The 15,447-nt window shown below is 48.1% G+C and overlaps 1 protein-coding gene across 1 annotated transcript; it reads left to right on the top strand.

Moving 5' to 3' along the window:
* The first annotated feature begins 901 nt into the window (after window positions 1–901).
* On the top strand, window positions 902–15,447 carry zbtb4 (zinc finger and BTB domain containing 4). Its single transcript, XM_061031632.1, has 2 exons — window positions 902–1,111; window positions 6,821–15,447. The coding sequence occupies exon 2, from the start codon at window positions 6,837–6,839 to the stop codon at window positions 12,342–12,344; it is 5,508 nt and encodes a 1,835-aa protein (XP_060887615.1). The 5' UTR covers window positions 902–1,111; window positions 6,821–6,836; the 3' UTR covers window positions 12,345–15,447.

The raw sequence follows: 15,447 nt of genomic DNA, 5'->3' as shown, positions 1-15,447 counted from the left end.
TTCACACGGCGCTATTTTGGGCTGAATGCCCTTCAGGGTAGGAAACTTAGAAGTGGAGGATTCAGATGTGGGCATAGCGTGCCAGCTAGGACGAGTCAAATGTAAGACGCTATAGTGTTGCACCATGGGAAATGTTAGGGAGCAGTTAGCTTGACCTATATTTGGGACTATAGGTCAGGGTGTCTCCGTTTCTGCCGCATTGATTCTGACCATTCGTTTACTCAAAAGTCCTTGAACTTTATGGAAATGAAGCGCTCAAGGATTGGAGTATCACTTTAATGCCTCCATTTTTTCCACAACTTCACTTGTTTCACAGAGTGCTCCTCTCCGCCATTTGACTACCACCAGTTTCCCCTCTCTCTTTCTCACTTTTCCTGCAGTCTCTCTTGCCCTCTCTCCACTCACTCCCTGTCTGTGTGTCTGTCTGTCTGTCCTTGTGCCCAGGTTTTTTGAGTTGGCGTGGTTCCTGTTTGTTTTCAGCCATTTTGGGGACTTGCAGTGCTCGTAACAAACTGCTTAAATGGCGTCCTCTTGCTTGCTTGCTCTCTCACTCTGTCTCCCTCTGCCTCTCCCTCCCTCTCCCTATCGCCGGGCTTTGTGTATATAAAGTAGTGTGTGTGTGTGTGCGTGTGTGCATGTGTGTGTGTGTGTGAGGAAACAACACTTCCAAATAAAAAGAAGATTGGATTTTTGTCGGAGGGGTTGGTTTGGGGTGTACAGAGAGGGGGGATTCACTTGCAGGAAAAGCGACCAAAATCACTAAGAATTGTCGGTCAGAGGCAAAAAAGTGTAGAGAGAGAGAGAGAGGAGAGAGAAAGCAAAAAAAAGGGGGGAGTGAGTGAGAGAGCAAGCAAGTTCGAGTGTGAGAATCGCTCCTGCCCTCTGTCTTCACACACTGCTGCTTGTATGTGTGTGCGCACCGCCTCTCCCTGTGCTCTCTCGCTCTCTCTCTCTCTCGCTCTCGCTCTCGCTCTCTCTCTTTTGCTCTCTCTCATACACACTCAGACGTGCGCATACACAGACCAAGGGAGAGAGAGAGAGGGAGAGGGAGAGAGGGAGTGTGAGGGGAGAGAACACATCGCAGCAGAGATGCAGCAGGAGGTTTTCCGAGGTACGTTCTCTTGTATGCTTGCCTTCCTGAGAGAGACAGCCAGAGAGAAAAAGAGGGAGAGAGGCTGAATTCTGTTGTTTTCCTGCTTGTTTTTCTGCTTCACTCGGCTGCTGTGGCGGTGCTTGCTCTGCGCGTGAAGAGGAGGAAAAGGTTTTTATTTTACTGTGCGTGTGTTGGGGCGTGAGCAGCGGTGGGTGTGCATATTTATGCAGCGTGTTTGTGGAAGCGTATTTATGTGTGTCTGTGCAAGTACTGTCTGTGTATGTGTGTGTGTGTGTGTGTGTGTGTGTGTGTGTGTGTGTGTTTGCCAGTAAAAGGCCTCGTCTCCCTCATCCTCCCCTCTGTTGCTGGCGCACCACGCAGTTCTTTTTCAAGAGCGATGACTCGTTTTGAGATTGTGATGAAACTTTTAATTTATCTAAGCCTCCTGCTTCTCTTTGGTTCACCGCAGACGGGGTGGGGGGTGGTGGGGTGGGGGGTGGTGGGGGGGTGGGGGGGGGTGGCGGCGGTCAGCACATGTCAGAACAGATGTTAGCTTTGTTGATGGGGTCTTAACATGGTGGGCCCAGTCCCCCCCATACTGCCCATGATCCTAACCACCAGCGTGAGATGAAGTGTTCTGGAAAAAAAAACAAAAAAAAACTGGCATGTAGGCGACAGTAAACATCTCCAGTTCCACCGACCGGTTCTGTCTTTTTATTTCGGCTTTCGGGCCGCCCCGTTTATCCTCCATTTTCCCAGCCTGTTGTTTTGCAGGAGGTTGTCTCTTGTGGAGCAGCAGAGGGCATATTCATGTCACAAACACGGTTGTTGCTGCCCTAACCTTGCTCCTTTTTTTCCAAAACAACAGAGCATCTGCTGCCAACTACTTCACATTCCTGGTTTTCATGGATGCCAAGCCAAGCCCCCCCCCCTGTGCTCAATGTATGGAACATATGATCCGCACTGCCAGAGGAGTAGAGGTCATAGGTCAGATAATAGGAAGTGTTGTTCCTCGCTGTGGTTTTACTTAGATGTTGTCACAGCGGCGGCAACTTTTTACTTTCTGTCATTTTTCCTCGGGTTATTCGTTCTGGGCTGTTCTTGCCTTTAGGCCTTATTCCGCCACGAACATTAAAGGGAAAACATGCAACACTTGAGTGAGTTGTGAGATCAAGCTGGTAGGCTTTGTTTGTTTTCATGTCACAAACATAAAGGTTGCGGACGCATTTAGGAAACTGGTGCAGCACTTCATCTTCTCGAGCCTGCCCTGTACTTTCTGTTCACGGTCAGCGCTCTGGCTCGGCCTTTGCTAATGCTCCAATGTTTCTTGGTTTGTTTGAGGCCGACAACCATAATGGGACTTACACCCCCTCCCCTTAATAGGGACTCTGTGTGAAATTGAAAATGATTTTGGGGAAATTACTTCAAAAAGGTCACCGGTGTAGTGTTACTGCTCTCCGGGGTAACTTTCTTGGCCTCACTGTTTCCTCATGCCTCCCCAAGATTCTGTTGCAGCGAGCAGAATTATGGGAATTACCTGCTGTGCTGAGGGACAACAGAGCGTGGAGAGTGTGCCGTTTTAGACATGGGTAGGTCCGCTGGTGCGTGGAGCGGCATGCGAAAAAACACCACGATACGACAGTTTACACATTGGGAGGTGGTGGGGGGGGGGGTGATGAAGGGGCATCGAGTCAGTCATGCTGAGGGGGGATCTAAAAGACAAGGAAACCACGAAATGTGAACATAACAGAGACATGTTTGAAGTTACAGCTTCCTCCCCCTCGCACCACCACAGCCACCACTACCACCTCTACTACTTAACTGTTCCCCCGACCCATACCAGCTTCCCTTACCTCCTCCCTCCTTCCTTCCCTCTCTCCATCCCATCTGGCTGGCTCCACCATGCTCTCTTGGCCGGGGGTTGTGGAGAGTTCAGTAGCTGTTCCTGCTAACGATGTTCCCCCACCCACCCACCCACCCACCCACACCCTTATGAGCACACATACACCCTTTTCTTCACAGATCAACTGCTGCTCCAATAGCCGGGCCCCTCTGGCTGCCCCTCACTGGGGAGAAAGCCCAACCGACACCTTCCTCTTCCCTCATGCTCTTTGCCGCTGGCTCACCGGCTGGAACACCGAGGCCCCCCACATTCTGCCTCGCAGACACTCCCCTTAACCTCCTTACACACACACACACACACACACACACACAAACTCAAAACACACACATTGACAAGATGACAGCAAATCACTGCTAAAGATATAGTCAAAGAGTTTTCCTGGTTTATCCCATTTTAGTTCTTATTTTCTTAATTTTGACCATCCCTTCCTTTCTGTAAGATTAACATTGAACTCAATGACAATCCGCTGCTCAGTTCTGTGAACGCAAAGACATTTTAAAAAGAGGGAAGAAGAGATTCCAAAATGACAGACTGGGACTTCTTGGTTTCGATTGGATCAGCAGTACATAAGGGGCCGGTATATTCCATCAGGTTACCTTTGTTTCGTGCACTATTTTCCTTTTCTTGTCAACATTTTTAATGGGGTCGCTGTCATTTTGAAGGCAAAAATAACGGGATTTTGATCATCTCTAAACTGCCGGCTTACCGGACATCCCGCTTCCCATTGTCCTTGCTCCATCGTGTTATGCCTGGTTGACTTCGCTGTGTTCTTAAATCTCAGCGTCTACTCTAGCAGGCCCAATGACCTCTTAAACTATAAAAAGGAGAAACAACTGTTACTCAACAGGAATTCTTCTCTATTTTTGAGTGTGCTGGTGAAGCAGAGATGACTTCACCATTTCAGCGGTGTGTTATTTAAGACGTTTTAGAGAGGCCGAGAAAAAAAGTTGTTTACATTTATAGTAAAATACAAAAAAAAGTATAGAAATGTTTGAATCTCAAGTTTAAGAATCATTGAAGCACATGGCTTTGAAGAGTTTTTGATGTTCATAATGTCACAGATGTTTGAATAGATTTTAGAGGGATGTGGGGAAAAAGAAAACAAACCAACTAATTCAATCTTAGCAGTGTTTTATCTTTCAGCACAAGTCCCACATTCAGTGTGGATTAACAGATTGCCTAACGGCTGGTTCAAGGCCTTCTGCTGGCGTACTAGCCAAACTCTTCTGCCGTCCTGCCTTATGTTATGCAAGGCCACTTTAGCACTAATGCTCCTCGTGACTGATTTTCCGTTTAATAGTTAGTGGCTTCAAGCTAACGGTTTCCAAGGACATAAAGTCATTCATGTTTTTCAGAAAGGAGTGGCAAAGTATCTCAGAGTCAAACTGTAAAAGTTCTGTTGTTTTTGAATTGGTCCCAAAATGTTAGCAGTTAGGTTTGAGTTTGAAGTCGAAAGTGGGAGACTTATTTACAAGTTTTTGATGATTTCAAAAGAAATGTAAAGATTGAAGTTCCAATGAACAAACACTTAACATTAGAGAGCATGGCTTAAAGTACGCTTCTTTCCCCTCTGCCTGTCAGTGAAGGGGCCTTTGCCACAATCTCAAAGCCAATGTCTGTGTTATGATGTGCGTTATGTTTACGTAAGTCAACTTTGCAATTTGTCCTGCACCAGCTGAGAACGTGCTCATACTTTGCGGTTTTGTAGTGCCACAAGCATAAATAGAGGAACACAGGCTGAACAACTTGTTTGTTTGCACAGAACATCCTGTTGCAGAGAGGTGTGGAGAATGAGTTTATTTTGATTCTTCTTCGAGGTCCTTGACACGTCCGTGGTCACATTTATTTTTTTGAGTGTTACATAAGACGAGATGCGCGTTTTTATGTTGCAGCCACTGACGTGCACTAATAAGAAGGGTCTTTCTGCGTGTTGTATGCATTTGTGAATGCAGTTCTGTGTGTCTTCGTGAATCAAGCACATGGAAAGCATGTTAAAAGCTGTCTGTCAAAGTCAGTCAGCGTGTCGTGCCTGCTCTGCTTGTGCAGCGGCTGCATGCGTCACCGGGAGATAAAGAAAAGAGCGAGGGGGCGTCATACGCATTTTCCTGTCTATGGCGAGAGCATCAGATGAGATGGTGAAATTTTTAGCCTAAGCGCTGTCTCAGTGTGTCCACCCACTTGTAGCATGCTGCCGCTTCCCATAAGGGATTTCCTGCATGTCGTCTATTGCTCTGCAAATGTGGCTGACAATGAAGGCCTGATTTAATACGGGGCTTAGATGTACATCAAGCCTGTGGAGACAGAATTGTGCATCATTGGACAACCATGAATTGGTTGGAGGTGCAACAAAAATCATGTGCCACTGCTTGCACTAAGTACCAGTATGTCATCAGGAAAGCGGCCTGTTTCCATATGTGTTGATAATACTTCAATCCACCTGTACCCTCTGTTTCACTGCGGAGTTGCACTCAGTTTCACCTTTTGGTTTTAAATGTCATTCACAAATGGGTCAATCCGTGTCAAAGTTCTTTGTTTTTATCCGTCTGTCCAGCCTGTTGGCACTTCTGAGTGTATGTACAGTGCTGTTTACATGTTTGTTTGTGTGAGTGCATGATTATATGTTTCTGGTGTTGTGTGTGGTAGTGTTTGTCCTGGCCTCTGTCCGTCATAGTGCCGTCTTTTTTTCTGACAGTTCCGGTTCACCCCCCCGGACTCCTCGCCCCCTTGTCTTCTCTCCTTCTCTGTCCCTTGCTCTCTCCCTCTAACCCTCAGTTTCTTCCTCTCTCCCTTTTTCTATCACCCTTCCACTCTCCCTCATCCTCACCCTCTCCCTCCTCTTCCCTCTGCAATAACAGTGCTGACCTAGTTTCTGCCTGTTCAGGGCTGCCTGTGGAATTTTACAGCGGCCTGCCTTCCTGGCTGCTTTGCGGCTTGAAAACGCAGGCAGAAAAGCATGACTGAGGGTTTTTGCTGCTGGTCGCATCATAATGGCCTTAGACTGTCTCTGTTCTTCTCGCAAATCCACGGCCCAAAACAAATGGACCCATTTTAAACAAGAACTAACAGCATGTTGCTTATAACATGTGAATCCGCAGTTGTCTTGTGTATAGAGAAATTGCAGCAGGACTGCAACAACCACCATGGCAGTCAAATTAGAATGGAAATGAGAATAGCCTGTCGCTCATCTCCTACAGCTTAGCTGAGATTGTACCGGATGCAGAGGGCGGAAAAACACCCCTTCTCTCTGCACATGCATGCTATCTCACTCTCTTCTCCTCTTCCCCTCTTTCCTACCCTGCTGGCTTTGCCTTCACAAATAAATGGTTAGAGTCATGCCCGGCTAATACTGCCAGGAATGGCTAACGAGGTTTCTGCCCAAGTAGCCAGACAGTTAAGACTATTTTTTACGTGCGTTTGGGCCATAGATCAAAGTCAACTCTCTATTATCAGAAAATCTTGGTTAAGTCTGAAAGTTTCTCCAATTTTGCATTGGGAATGTTTTGTCACTGCAGAGGGATGGATCAATGGAATGCCTTTCTGAAGCTTTGGTTATGGCATGCTGAAATCTAAACCAGCACTTCTGCAGATTCATTCCTTCCTCTCACCCTCTCCCTCCGCTCACTCACCAGTCCTGGCTGAGTTGTTGGAGTTCAGCATTGCTGGGGCATTTCGTTTTCTTTTTCCGTTTCTCAACAGTGTTCCACAAGTCAAGGCTTTGAGTGAAATGTTTATTATTTGCTTTGTGTCAATGTGAAAAGAAATGTTGTTACATTTGTCCTAGGCTCTTACTAATGCTTGTACGTTCTGTCTGATTTCTCTTCCAGATTTTGAGGGCTGGTCATGGTGTCCGGTGAGAAGGTATGGGACCCCCTCCATACGGGCCTTATTCAGTCACAACTGAGTGATCAACGCCTGGCTGCAGGGCTAACTCCCCTCTGCAACCCCACAAAAACTGCAAATACTGAATCCACGTGGCACCAGAGTGGGCCGTTGCCTTTGTCTTTGCCACCACTGTCATTGGTGGCTGTAGACTCCGGTTACCCACTTCAAGTCTCCTTACCATCGCCCTCACCTCTTAATATATGCGGCTCAAGCAAGATTGAAGGGCTACACAAACCAGTCGACAGTCTAAGGATTCTTTCTAAGCCTGACGAAGAGGAGGAGGAAGCTGAGCAGCTGGAGATGAAGGGTAAAAGGCATGGAGGCAGGGGAGAGGCCATGATAGAGGACCGGCTGGAGGACATGGCTGATGGACCTAAAAATGCAAAAATCACCTTAAGCTTCCCACTCAGTGCCGCCCCCCTTCCAGCCTCTCTGACATCTTCAACCCACTGTCGTAGCTCTTCCTCGTCCTCCCCTTCACCCCATCGAAGGAGGCCATCCTCCAAGAGCTCAGATGAGGGGTCCCTCTGGAAACTGGATGCTACCATGGATGTAAAACACAGACCTTTTAAGCCCCAGAGGCATGATAGATCTCCGTCCTCTTCCCCATCCTCCTCCTCGTCTCCCATGATCGCTCATGCACCTATGAGGAAGGACATAAAGTCTCCTCCTCCGCTCAAGTGCTCCAAACTCAATCCGGATACTCAGTTTCATAGGTCGCCCCCAAGATCTTCCAGTGGGTCTTTAGGTGGCTGTTATGGTGGCGATGGATGGGATGAAAGACACAGGTTGGCCAATGGCACGGCCTCTCCCTCTCGAACAGCTCAGATCCTCTTCGGTCTGGGCACATCAGCCTATCAGAGAGCAGGGGACACAGAGAGGAGAGAGAAAGTACCAGGAAGACCAGCTGGCAAAGTGGGGAGCCCTCATGTTCCAAGCCTTCACCCACCCACCCTGCATCTCCCTCCTCCTTTACCCCCACCTCCTCCTCCCCCATCTGAGGGTCTTACTGCACCCCCTCACTCGTCCTCCTATCCCCCCACTGATAGCCTCAAGCCTGAGCTTATTTGCGGGGTGTGCCATCGGCTTTTCAGCTCCGCCTCCTCGCTCACAGTCCACATGCGGCTGCATCGTGGTAGCCGCGCCCTCAGTTGCCGCTACTGTGGTAAAGTCTTCATCCATAGTAAGAGACTGCAATCCCATGAGACATCCTGCAGGGTACCAGGTCTACCCTCCCACAGCCTCGGCCCTCCTTCTCTTACTGTGCAGCCAAAGGAAGAGCCACTGGAAGAGGGTGAGGTGAGAGTGGAGGGGGGAGTGATTATAAGAGAAACAGACATCAGTAAGGTGCGGCCAGGGAAGAAAGCACGGAGCCTCCTGGCTCGTATCCAAGGTGATGATGCAGCAGCTACAGAGCTACTAGAGGGTGATGAGCACCATTTTGTGAAGGTGGTAGATGGCAATGTCATTTACTTCTGTTCAGTGTGTGAGCGTTCCTACATGACTCTATCCAGCTTGAAGCGTCACTCTAACGTGCACTCGTGGCGCCGCAGATATCCCTGCCATTTCTGTGATAAGGTTTTTGCCCTGGCAGAGTACCGCACAAAGCACGAGGTGTGGCACACAGGAGAGAGGCGCTACCAGTGCATCTTTTGCTGGGATGCTTTCGCCACATACTACAATCTAAAAACACACCAGAAGACAATTCATGGGATTAATCCCAGCCTCATCTCCAGTGAAAAAACAGCTAATGGGGGTTATAAGCAGAAAGCTAATGCCCTCAAGCTCTACCGCCTCCTTCCAATGCGCTCCCAGAAGAGACCCTACAAAACTTACAATGACAGTTTGCACAATGGCCTGCTACTGCCACCATCTGAAACCTCCTCCCTCTCCCTACCTGACCTGGGTTGTGCTCTGAGCCCTGAGGACCTACAAAGCCTGGTCAGTGGGGCCCACCATCAGAGTGTAAAGCCTGACCCAGATGCCTCCCCTGATGGAATCCCTGTTTCTGTGACTCCTGAGCACAGTGACCTCGCGGCACTCACACCCCTCCCCCCAACCCACATGCCCCAAGTTGGAAAACTTGATAACGAGGCCCTAGAGCTAGAGCAGGGGAGATGCAGTGGCAGCTTCAAAATGTCTAGTAGCAGCAAAACCAAACCTCCCAAGACCAGTAAAGGCATAGGAACGAGCATGCCTTCTGTGATAACATATGGCCATACAAAACCCTCTGTTATTGTTCATGGAACAGCGGTGTCATCCTCCGTCATTGTGCATAGCAATCAGGTCACCTCTGGAAGTGACAAAAGTACAACAAATAGCCCATCCCCTGATACCAGCAACAGTCAGACTTCATACAAGGGCAGTCCCAGGCCTATCAAAAAGCAAAGGGAGAGTGCAGATCACCACAGAAAGAGGTCAAGGGACAGTTCAGATGCCACAGAGGATCCGTCAAGAGGTAGGGGACAGGATGCAGAGACGGGCAGATTATTTCACAAATCACGCAAGTCACATAGTAAGAGTGACATCTCTAACTCAAAGCAGCTGTCAGCATCTTTAGGCTCACAGGTCAAAGAGGCAGGGCCACTGTGCCAGATCACTGTACGAATCGGTGAGGAAGCCATAGTAAAGCGCAGCATTTCTGAGACAGACCTTAGGAGGGACAAGAGCCTCTCTCCCCCCAAAAACAAACGAAGTGAAACGTCATCGGTAAAGGAAGCCAAGGAGCCACGCCACGCACACTCCCACCACCATAAACACACACACCGCCTCCACCGCAGAGCAAGCCTGGAAGCAGAGGGCGATTTGGAAGAGGGCGATTGTGAGGACGAGGGCAGAAAGAGCAGCCCTAAATCCCCCGATAGGGTAAGAGAGTACTACTTCCGCCAGGAGGTGCGCGAGCAGGACAGTGACCATGATGGAGAGGATGATTTATGGCGGCCTTATTACTCCTACAAACCGAAGAGAAAGGCCCAAGCACACCTACAAAGGGTCAAAAGCTGGCAGAGGAAACTGAAGTTCAAGCGTTCCATCAGGCTGAAGAGGAGGGCAGAGAGGCTCAAGAACTATGTGAATAAAGAGACAGACAAATCCCTAGATGAGGAAGAGGAGGAGGAGGAGGAGGAGACGGAGAAAGTTGAAAAACTCTCAAAAGCTAACAGAGACAAGGTAGAGCGGGATAAGTGTGATTATCGTTCTGCTGGTGTACAGGACAAAAACAAAGTTACAGAAGAACAAGTTAAGGAGGCCTGTCATGAGACTGCTACAGCTCCCCTTAACTCTCCAAATCCTCCTGTGTCTACCTCAGTGGCTCCATCGGGAATAAAGAGGCGGCCCTGGACTAATGGGAACGCAGCGGAGTGTGGTACATGTGGCCGCTGGTTCTCGAGCCCCAGGAAAAGAGACAAACACGAGCTGAGCCATCTGCTGGAGTTTGTTTGCCTCTTCTGCCGAGCCACTTTCCCCTCGAGGGATAAGTTGGAAGACCACCAGAGAGCCCAGCATCCCAAGCCTACCGAGGCATCCCCTGCACCCCCTAAGACGGCACTCGGCGAACAAGTTGAAGGGGACGAGGCTAAAGCTGCGCCGGAGGTGGCGAATTATGACGACGACAAAGGAGGGCAAGTGGGCTTGGTAGGAAGCACTTCGAGTATGGGTCGCCTCAGCAGAAGAGCATTGTCGAGACACACCTGTCCACAGTGTCACAAGGTTTGCAAGACATCTTCCGCACTTACTCGCCATATCAGACGCCATGAGTTAAGCAGCTCCCCAGAGAGAGAAAAGGAAGATAAAGACTTAAAGCCAAAAACAACAGAGACAGAGGTTAACACTGTAAGCAGAGATCCACAGACTGAAACAGAACAGGTACCATGTTCTCTCTCTGTTTCAGTCATCAGCTACTCATCACCAGACCCTCCCAGCACTAGTGACTTATTGGTATCACAGCAGCATAAAGACCAATTCAGCAAACTGACAAATGACCATCAATTGTCAGAATCCAGTGACAAACCTGAACTGACAGAGCTCACACATCCTGCCCCAGCGAATGAGCCAAGCCCACCAGTATCAGACCATCCATCAGAAGGCCCAGTTAACCTTACGCCCACCAAACACAGATTCACACCTGCCACGCCCTCCACTGTCCAGAGTGTGCTCGTCATGAACGGACCAGAATGTCTCGACTACCGCACGCCCAGCAAAAAGAGCCTAGACAGCCAGATGCACCGAATATCCAGCCCAGCACACATCGTGGCATCCGCCAACACCTCTCCAAATGTGCCCATGACGTCACATACCAGAATAACCACTGCTGCTCCTCCTGTTTCCATGACAACGGCTCTCAGCTCCGAGGGGGGATTCATGAAACGGGATGGGGTCATTATGGACAGAGAGAGGCAGGGCGGGAGTGGTATATTTTTACACGCAGGTTATGAGGAACCACCTCTGGTCCAAGACCTCAGAGTTCACTCCCTGTCGAGGAGTCCCTCTCCCGACGAAGCGCAGGATCTGACCATGTCTTCTATCTTGGCAAGAGAGCGGGAAATCGAGAGGCAAAGAGAGAAAGAGAGGGAGCACGAGAGACTGAAAGAAAGGGAGAGGGACAGAGACATGGTGAAAGAAACAGAAAAAGACATAGAGAGGAGCCAGCAAATGAGTCGAGTTGCACATACACCAGAGGGCCAGATTTCTCTGTTGGTCCCCAAAGAGGAGCCCTTGAGCCCTGTGCCATCACCTCAGCACATCCCCTCTCAGACCACTATGAATGGCCCCTCCTCACACAGGCACACTCCCAAGTCCCCCTGCCGGTCCCCCTCAACTATTGGACGGCTAGCTCAAGCAAACCGCCAGGTTCACGCCAGTTCACAAGGACTCGACAGGCTCACGCTGCCCACTGGAGCAGCTGGTGCCTGTGACCGCCCCTCTGCCCACGCTCTGCTACTCCCCCGAGCCCCGCAGCCACCTGAGCCGAATCACCAGGACACTGTTTCTTCTAGAGATCCCCAGCAGGAGGACAGCACCCCAGTGGGCTACCATGCCCATAATTACCCCCTCCCCCTCATTGTGCCGGATGGCTACCGCTCTGCTAAGAAGCAGGAGGAAAACCTGCTTATGTCCTCATATCCTGTTGGAGCTCTTCCCTTTGGCCCCCTGGGGAAAATGATGGTCCCTAATGGGGGGGACCTTGCTAAGCTGCCGTTTTACCCAGACCCTTACCAGCTGCTCTATGGACCCCAGCTCCTGGCCTACCCATATAACCTGGCCGCTCTTCCTGTGGCTCTGAACATGATGGCCCCTGCAGGGGACAAGGTTGAGCCTCTGCCTTTCCTCCCTGCCATCTTCAACTACGCGGCCACTGCTGGGCCCTACATGGGGGCGGCCCCTCACCCCCTTGTGGCGAATCCCAGCCTCTACAGCAGCGGCAGTGGCAGCAGCAAGAAACGAGACAGCAGTAGCAGCAAACCCTAGGACACAGAAGCACTATGAGGAATATACTTTGTCGGGGGACCGCCTGGACTGTTAAGGATGGGATTGGGAGGGGTGCGTGCTCACCGGGTCACTGAGTTCACTTGCAGAGTACTCACTCTCTTTTTAAGAAGACATCAGAGCTAGGCTTACATCAGGAGTTGGATGAAGGGAGAGTTAGGAGGAAAGAAATGGGGGAGAGGGGCCGATATTATAGAGCTACGTCACCGCTCCCCACTCTTTACTCCTGCTCACCTTTCTCCACATCTCTTCTGTCTCGCTGTAGTGTGTTGTAGTTCTAGAGCTCGAATTAATCTTCCTCTCTGACTCATTATATTATCTATAAGAATAAGGACTGCTAACAGGGTGTGTGTTGTGTGAAAAAAATTAGTTCAGTCTGCTTCCCTTTATAGTCGACACCACATAACGAGGATAACCGCTCTTCAGGGAAGGCTTGTGTGGGCACGGATAAGAAATGAGACAGAAGTGTTCTTATTCTATACGTAGAAGGAAGTTAAGCATCAAGCAACTCAAACCATTTGTTTGCATAACGAATGAGAATGAAGGTGTGTTTTTTTTTTTTTTGTTTTTTTTTTGCTAAACTGTCCATGGAAGCTAAGAGCACGTATATGCACATGTTTCCAGAGACCTGTGCATGCAGAGTTGGGCTCGAGCAGGTAGGACATTACTGCATCAGTGTGTCAGTAATAACGCCTGTGTCTGCGAGTAGTAGTGTGTGCGTGAATGGGTGGATCATTCTGTGTGAGAGGCACACAGCATTCCTACTTTAGTCGGAACAAAGCTAATTTAGGTCAATGTGTAGAAGTGCATTTAGAAATGATTCCAAATGATTACCAAGTCATCGCTATGGCTGGATGTGAAGTGAGTGCGACAATGAGATCATCTGAGCTTCAAATGTCTCAACTAACTCGGCGTTGACGTTGTGGCTGGGCGGCACTGTAGGATCCGTATAGCATTCACCATAGTTTATACTTTTTGTGCACAAAATAGAGAAGTAGTGGTCACTTTATAAAGGGGACACTTGTAGCTGCTTTTGATATGTAGCTGGCCACTGGGTAAGAAATTAAGGCTGGTAGACCATTGCACTTCCATTTTTCATCTCATTTCCTTCACATGAAAAAAATAAATAAAGAATAAAAACTAGTCAGCCTTCATCATGCATCGCTTTTTCCTCGTTGATCGCGAGAGGAAAAGGCTTCACTTCCTTACGACAGGAAAAGACAGTGACAGCAAAGAGGGAAAACTAGGATTCAGGGTAAAGAGTGGTTTTCTGAATAGGAAAAGGAATATATGGGCACAAAAGCGTCTGATGGAAGGACAGAAACGACTTCGGGAACAACGAGTGTTGTCCCGCTTTCCAACAGAATAGAGATGGAAATAGCCTGAACATGTCCCGCCTCCTGCCCTGTGTCATTTAATAAGACTTAGGAAGGCTGAACTTAGCAGCCAAAGTGGTGGCCGAAAAATCCCCAGTCGCCCTGCTGGGGCCTTTTTGTTACGCGTAATGTTATCTATATATGTTTGTTTTGTTAAACTATGTTGTTGTTTATGTTGTTTAGCCCTCATATCGGGTGGAAATGGCTTCAGTGAAAAAGGGGGGAGTAAACGTAAAAATATGAATGTAAATTTAGTCATGAGGTTAATGAAGTACAGCTGCATTAATGCTAGAGTCGGTTTCAGTTCCGTTTTTTTTCTTCTGTTTTGACACAAATAACCTGTTAAAGAACCGTATAACGTCTGGTATGCATATATACAGTAGTCCTAGGAACATGTCAGTAATCTTGGGTTCTGTATCCACAAAGCATGAGCAACACTTGCTTCCTAACTGTTTATATTTACTCAGCAAATCTGGCAACGTGCGCACAGCCTTTGTTTTCCTTTTTTCAATTTCTGGTCTCTTCATCTTCCATATCTCTGTTTTTCTGTTGTTTTTTTTTGTTTTTGTTTTGTTTTTTAAATTCATTTTAGGGCCACAGGCTGGATTAACTCCATGAAACTAGCTGCCACATGTATGCCTCACAGTCACTTTCAAGGACCTTTTTTTATTCTCCCTCTTCCTTCACTTGCACACTTCACCACCTGTGGACGAAGTACATATGTTTCAGTGTGTGTGTGTGTGTCTGTGTGTGTGTGTGTGTGTGTGATGGTACTGGAGCGCCTTTTAGTTCGGGTAGGAGTGTTGAAACACAGCGTGACCAACTGAAGGGGCACACAAGCATCCCCATGGGTGTGGTTACAAGCCTTTTGCGCATAGGCGTTTGTGTTTTGTGTATGAGACTGAGTGACTGCTTGAAGAAGAAAACCAAAATACTGTAAATCTGCCTAAGCAGCAAATCCCTTGGCAGTATATGGGCCACCTGTTCTTTTTTTTTTTTTTGTTCTTTGACACTTTTCTGTGGGTTAGTTTCAATGTAAAAAAAAGCCTTGCTGTCTCCAATACAATATCTCAAGCCATTCCTATCGATGGACATGTTTGTGTTGATGGACCATTTCTTATGCCATAGTTTGCCATCACTGTTATCATACAGACCAAAAGCATGCAAATCAACGTATTGTAGTGACTGGACTGGAATCTGGTGGTAATATACAACTATTTACTGTATGTTTTAGTTTAAATGAATGTGCCTCTGCTTTGATATTTAAAAAACTATCTATAGTAAGAAGTGGATCTGCCAGATTTCAACTGTTAAAGGTGCCTTGGTATGGCATAAGAAATTTGAATAGTAAGTAAACATTTTCTTTAGAAACGACGCTCAAACTTGGAGATAGATTTCATGGCTTTATTTGCTGTGAAGCCGTTCATAGATGTTAGGGGTATGGCTAAACTGTTTTTGGTATTGTGTACATGTCTAGGGTAATACTGTGCCATATAGAGCCCACACCAATATGTTCATGTTATTTTTAAAAGATGTTTTAATGTTGCCTGATGACTTTGTCTTTAGATTTGATACAAAGGCTTGTAGCCACAGCTCTCCCAAAGTCTGTAGTCTCCTTTTCTTCTTCTCTCTCCCCTCGTTTCTGTCTCCCTTTCTTTCTCTTTGCTGCAATCAAACAAAATAAAGTATTAACCTGATGACCCAACGAA

Source organism: Labrus mixtus, chromosome 23 (assembly GCF_963584025.1).
Source record: "Labrus mixtus chromosome 23, fLabMix1.1, whole genome shotgun sequence".
NCBI classification, from domain to species: Eukaryota; Metazoa; Chordata; class Actinopteri; order Labriformes; family Labridae; genus Labrus; species Labrus mixtus.
Note: the sequence above shows the minus strand (reverse complement) of the source record. Positions and strands in the feature narration are given on the sequence as shown.

Bases quoted from the DNA above. Each gene is read 5' to 3' on its own strand.
- zbtb4 (XM_061031632.1), top strand. From the start codon at position 6,837: ATGGTGTCCGGTGAGAAGGTATGGGACCCCCTCCATACGGGCCTTATT.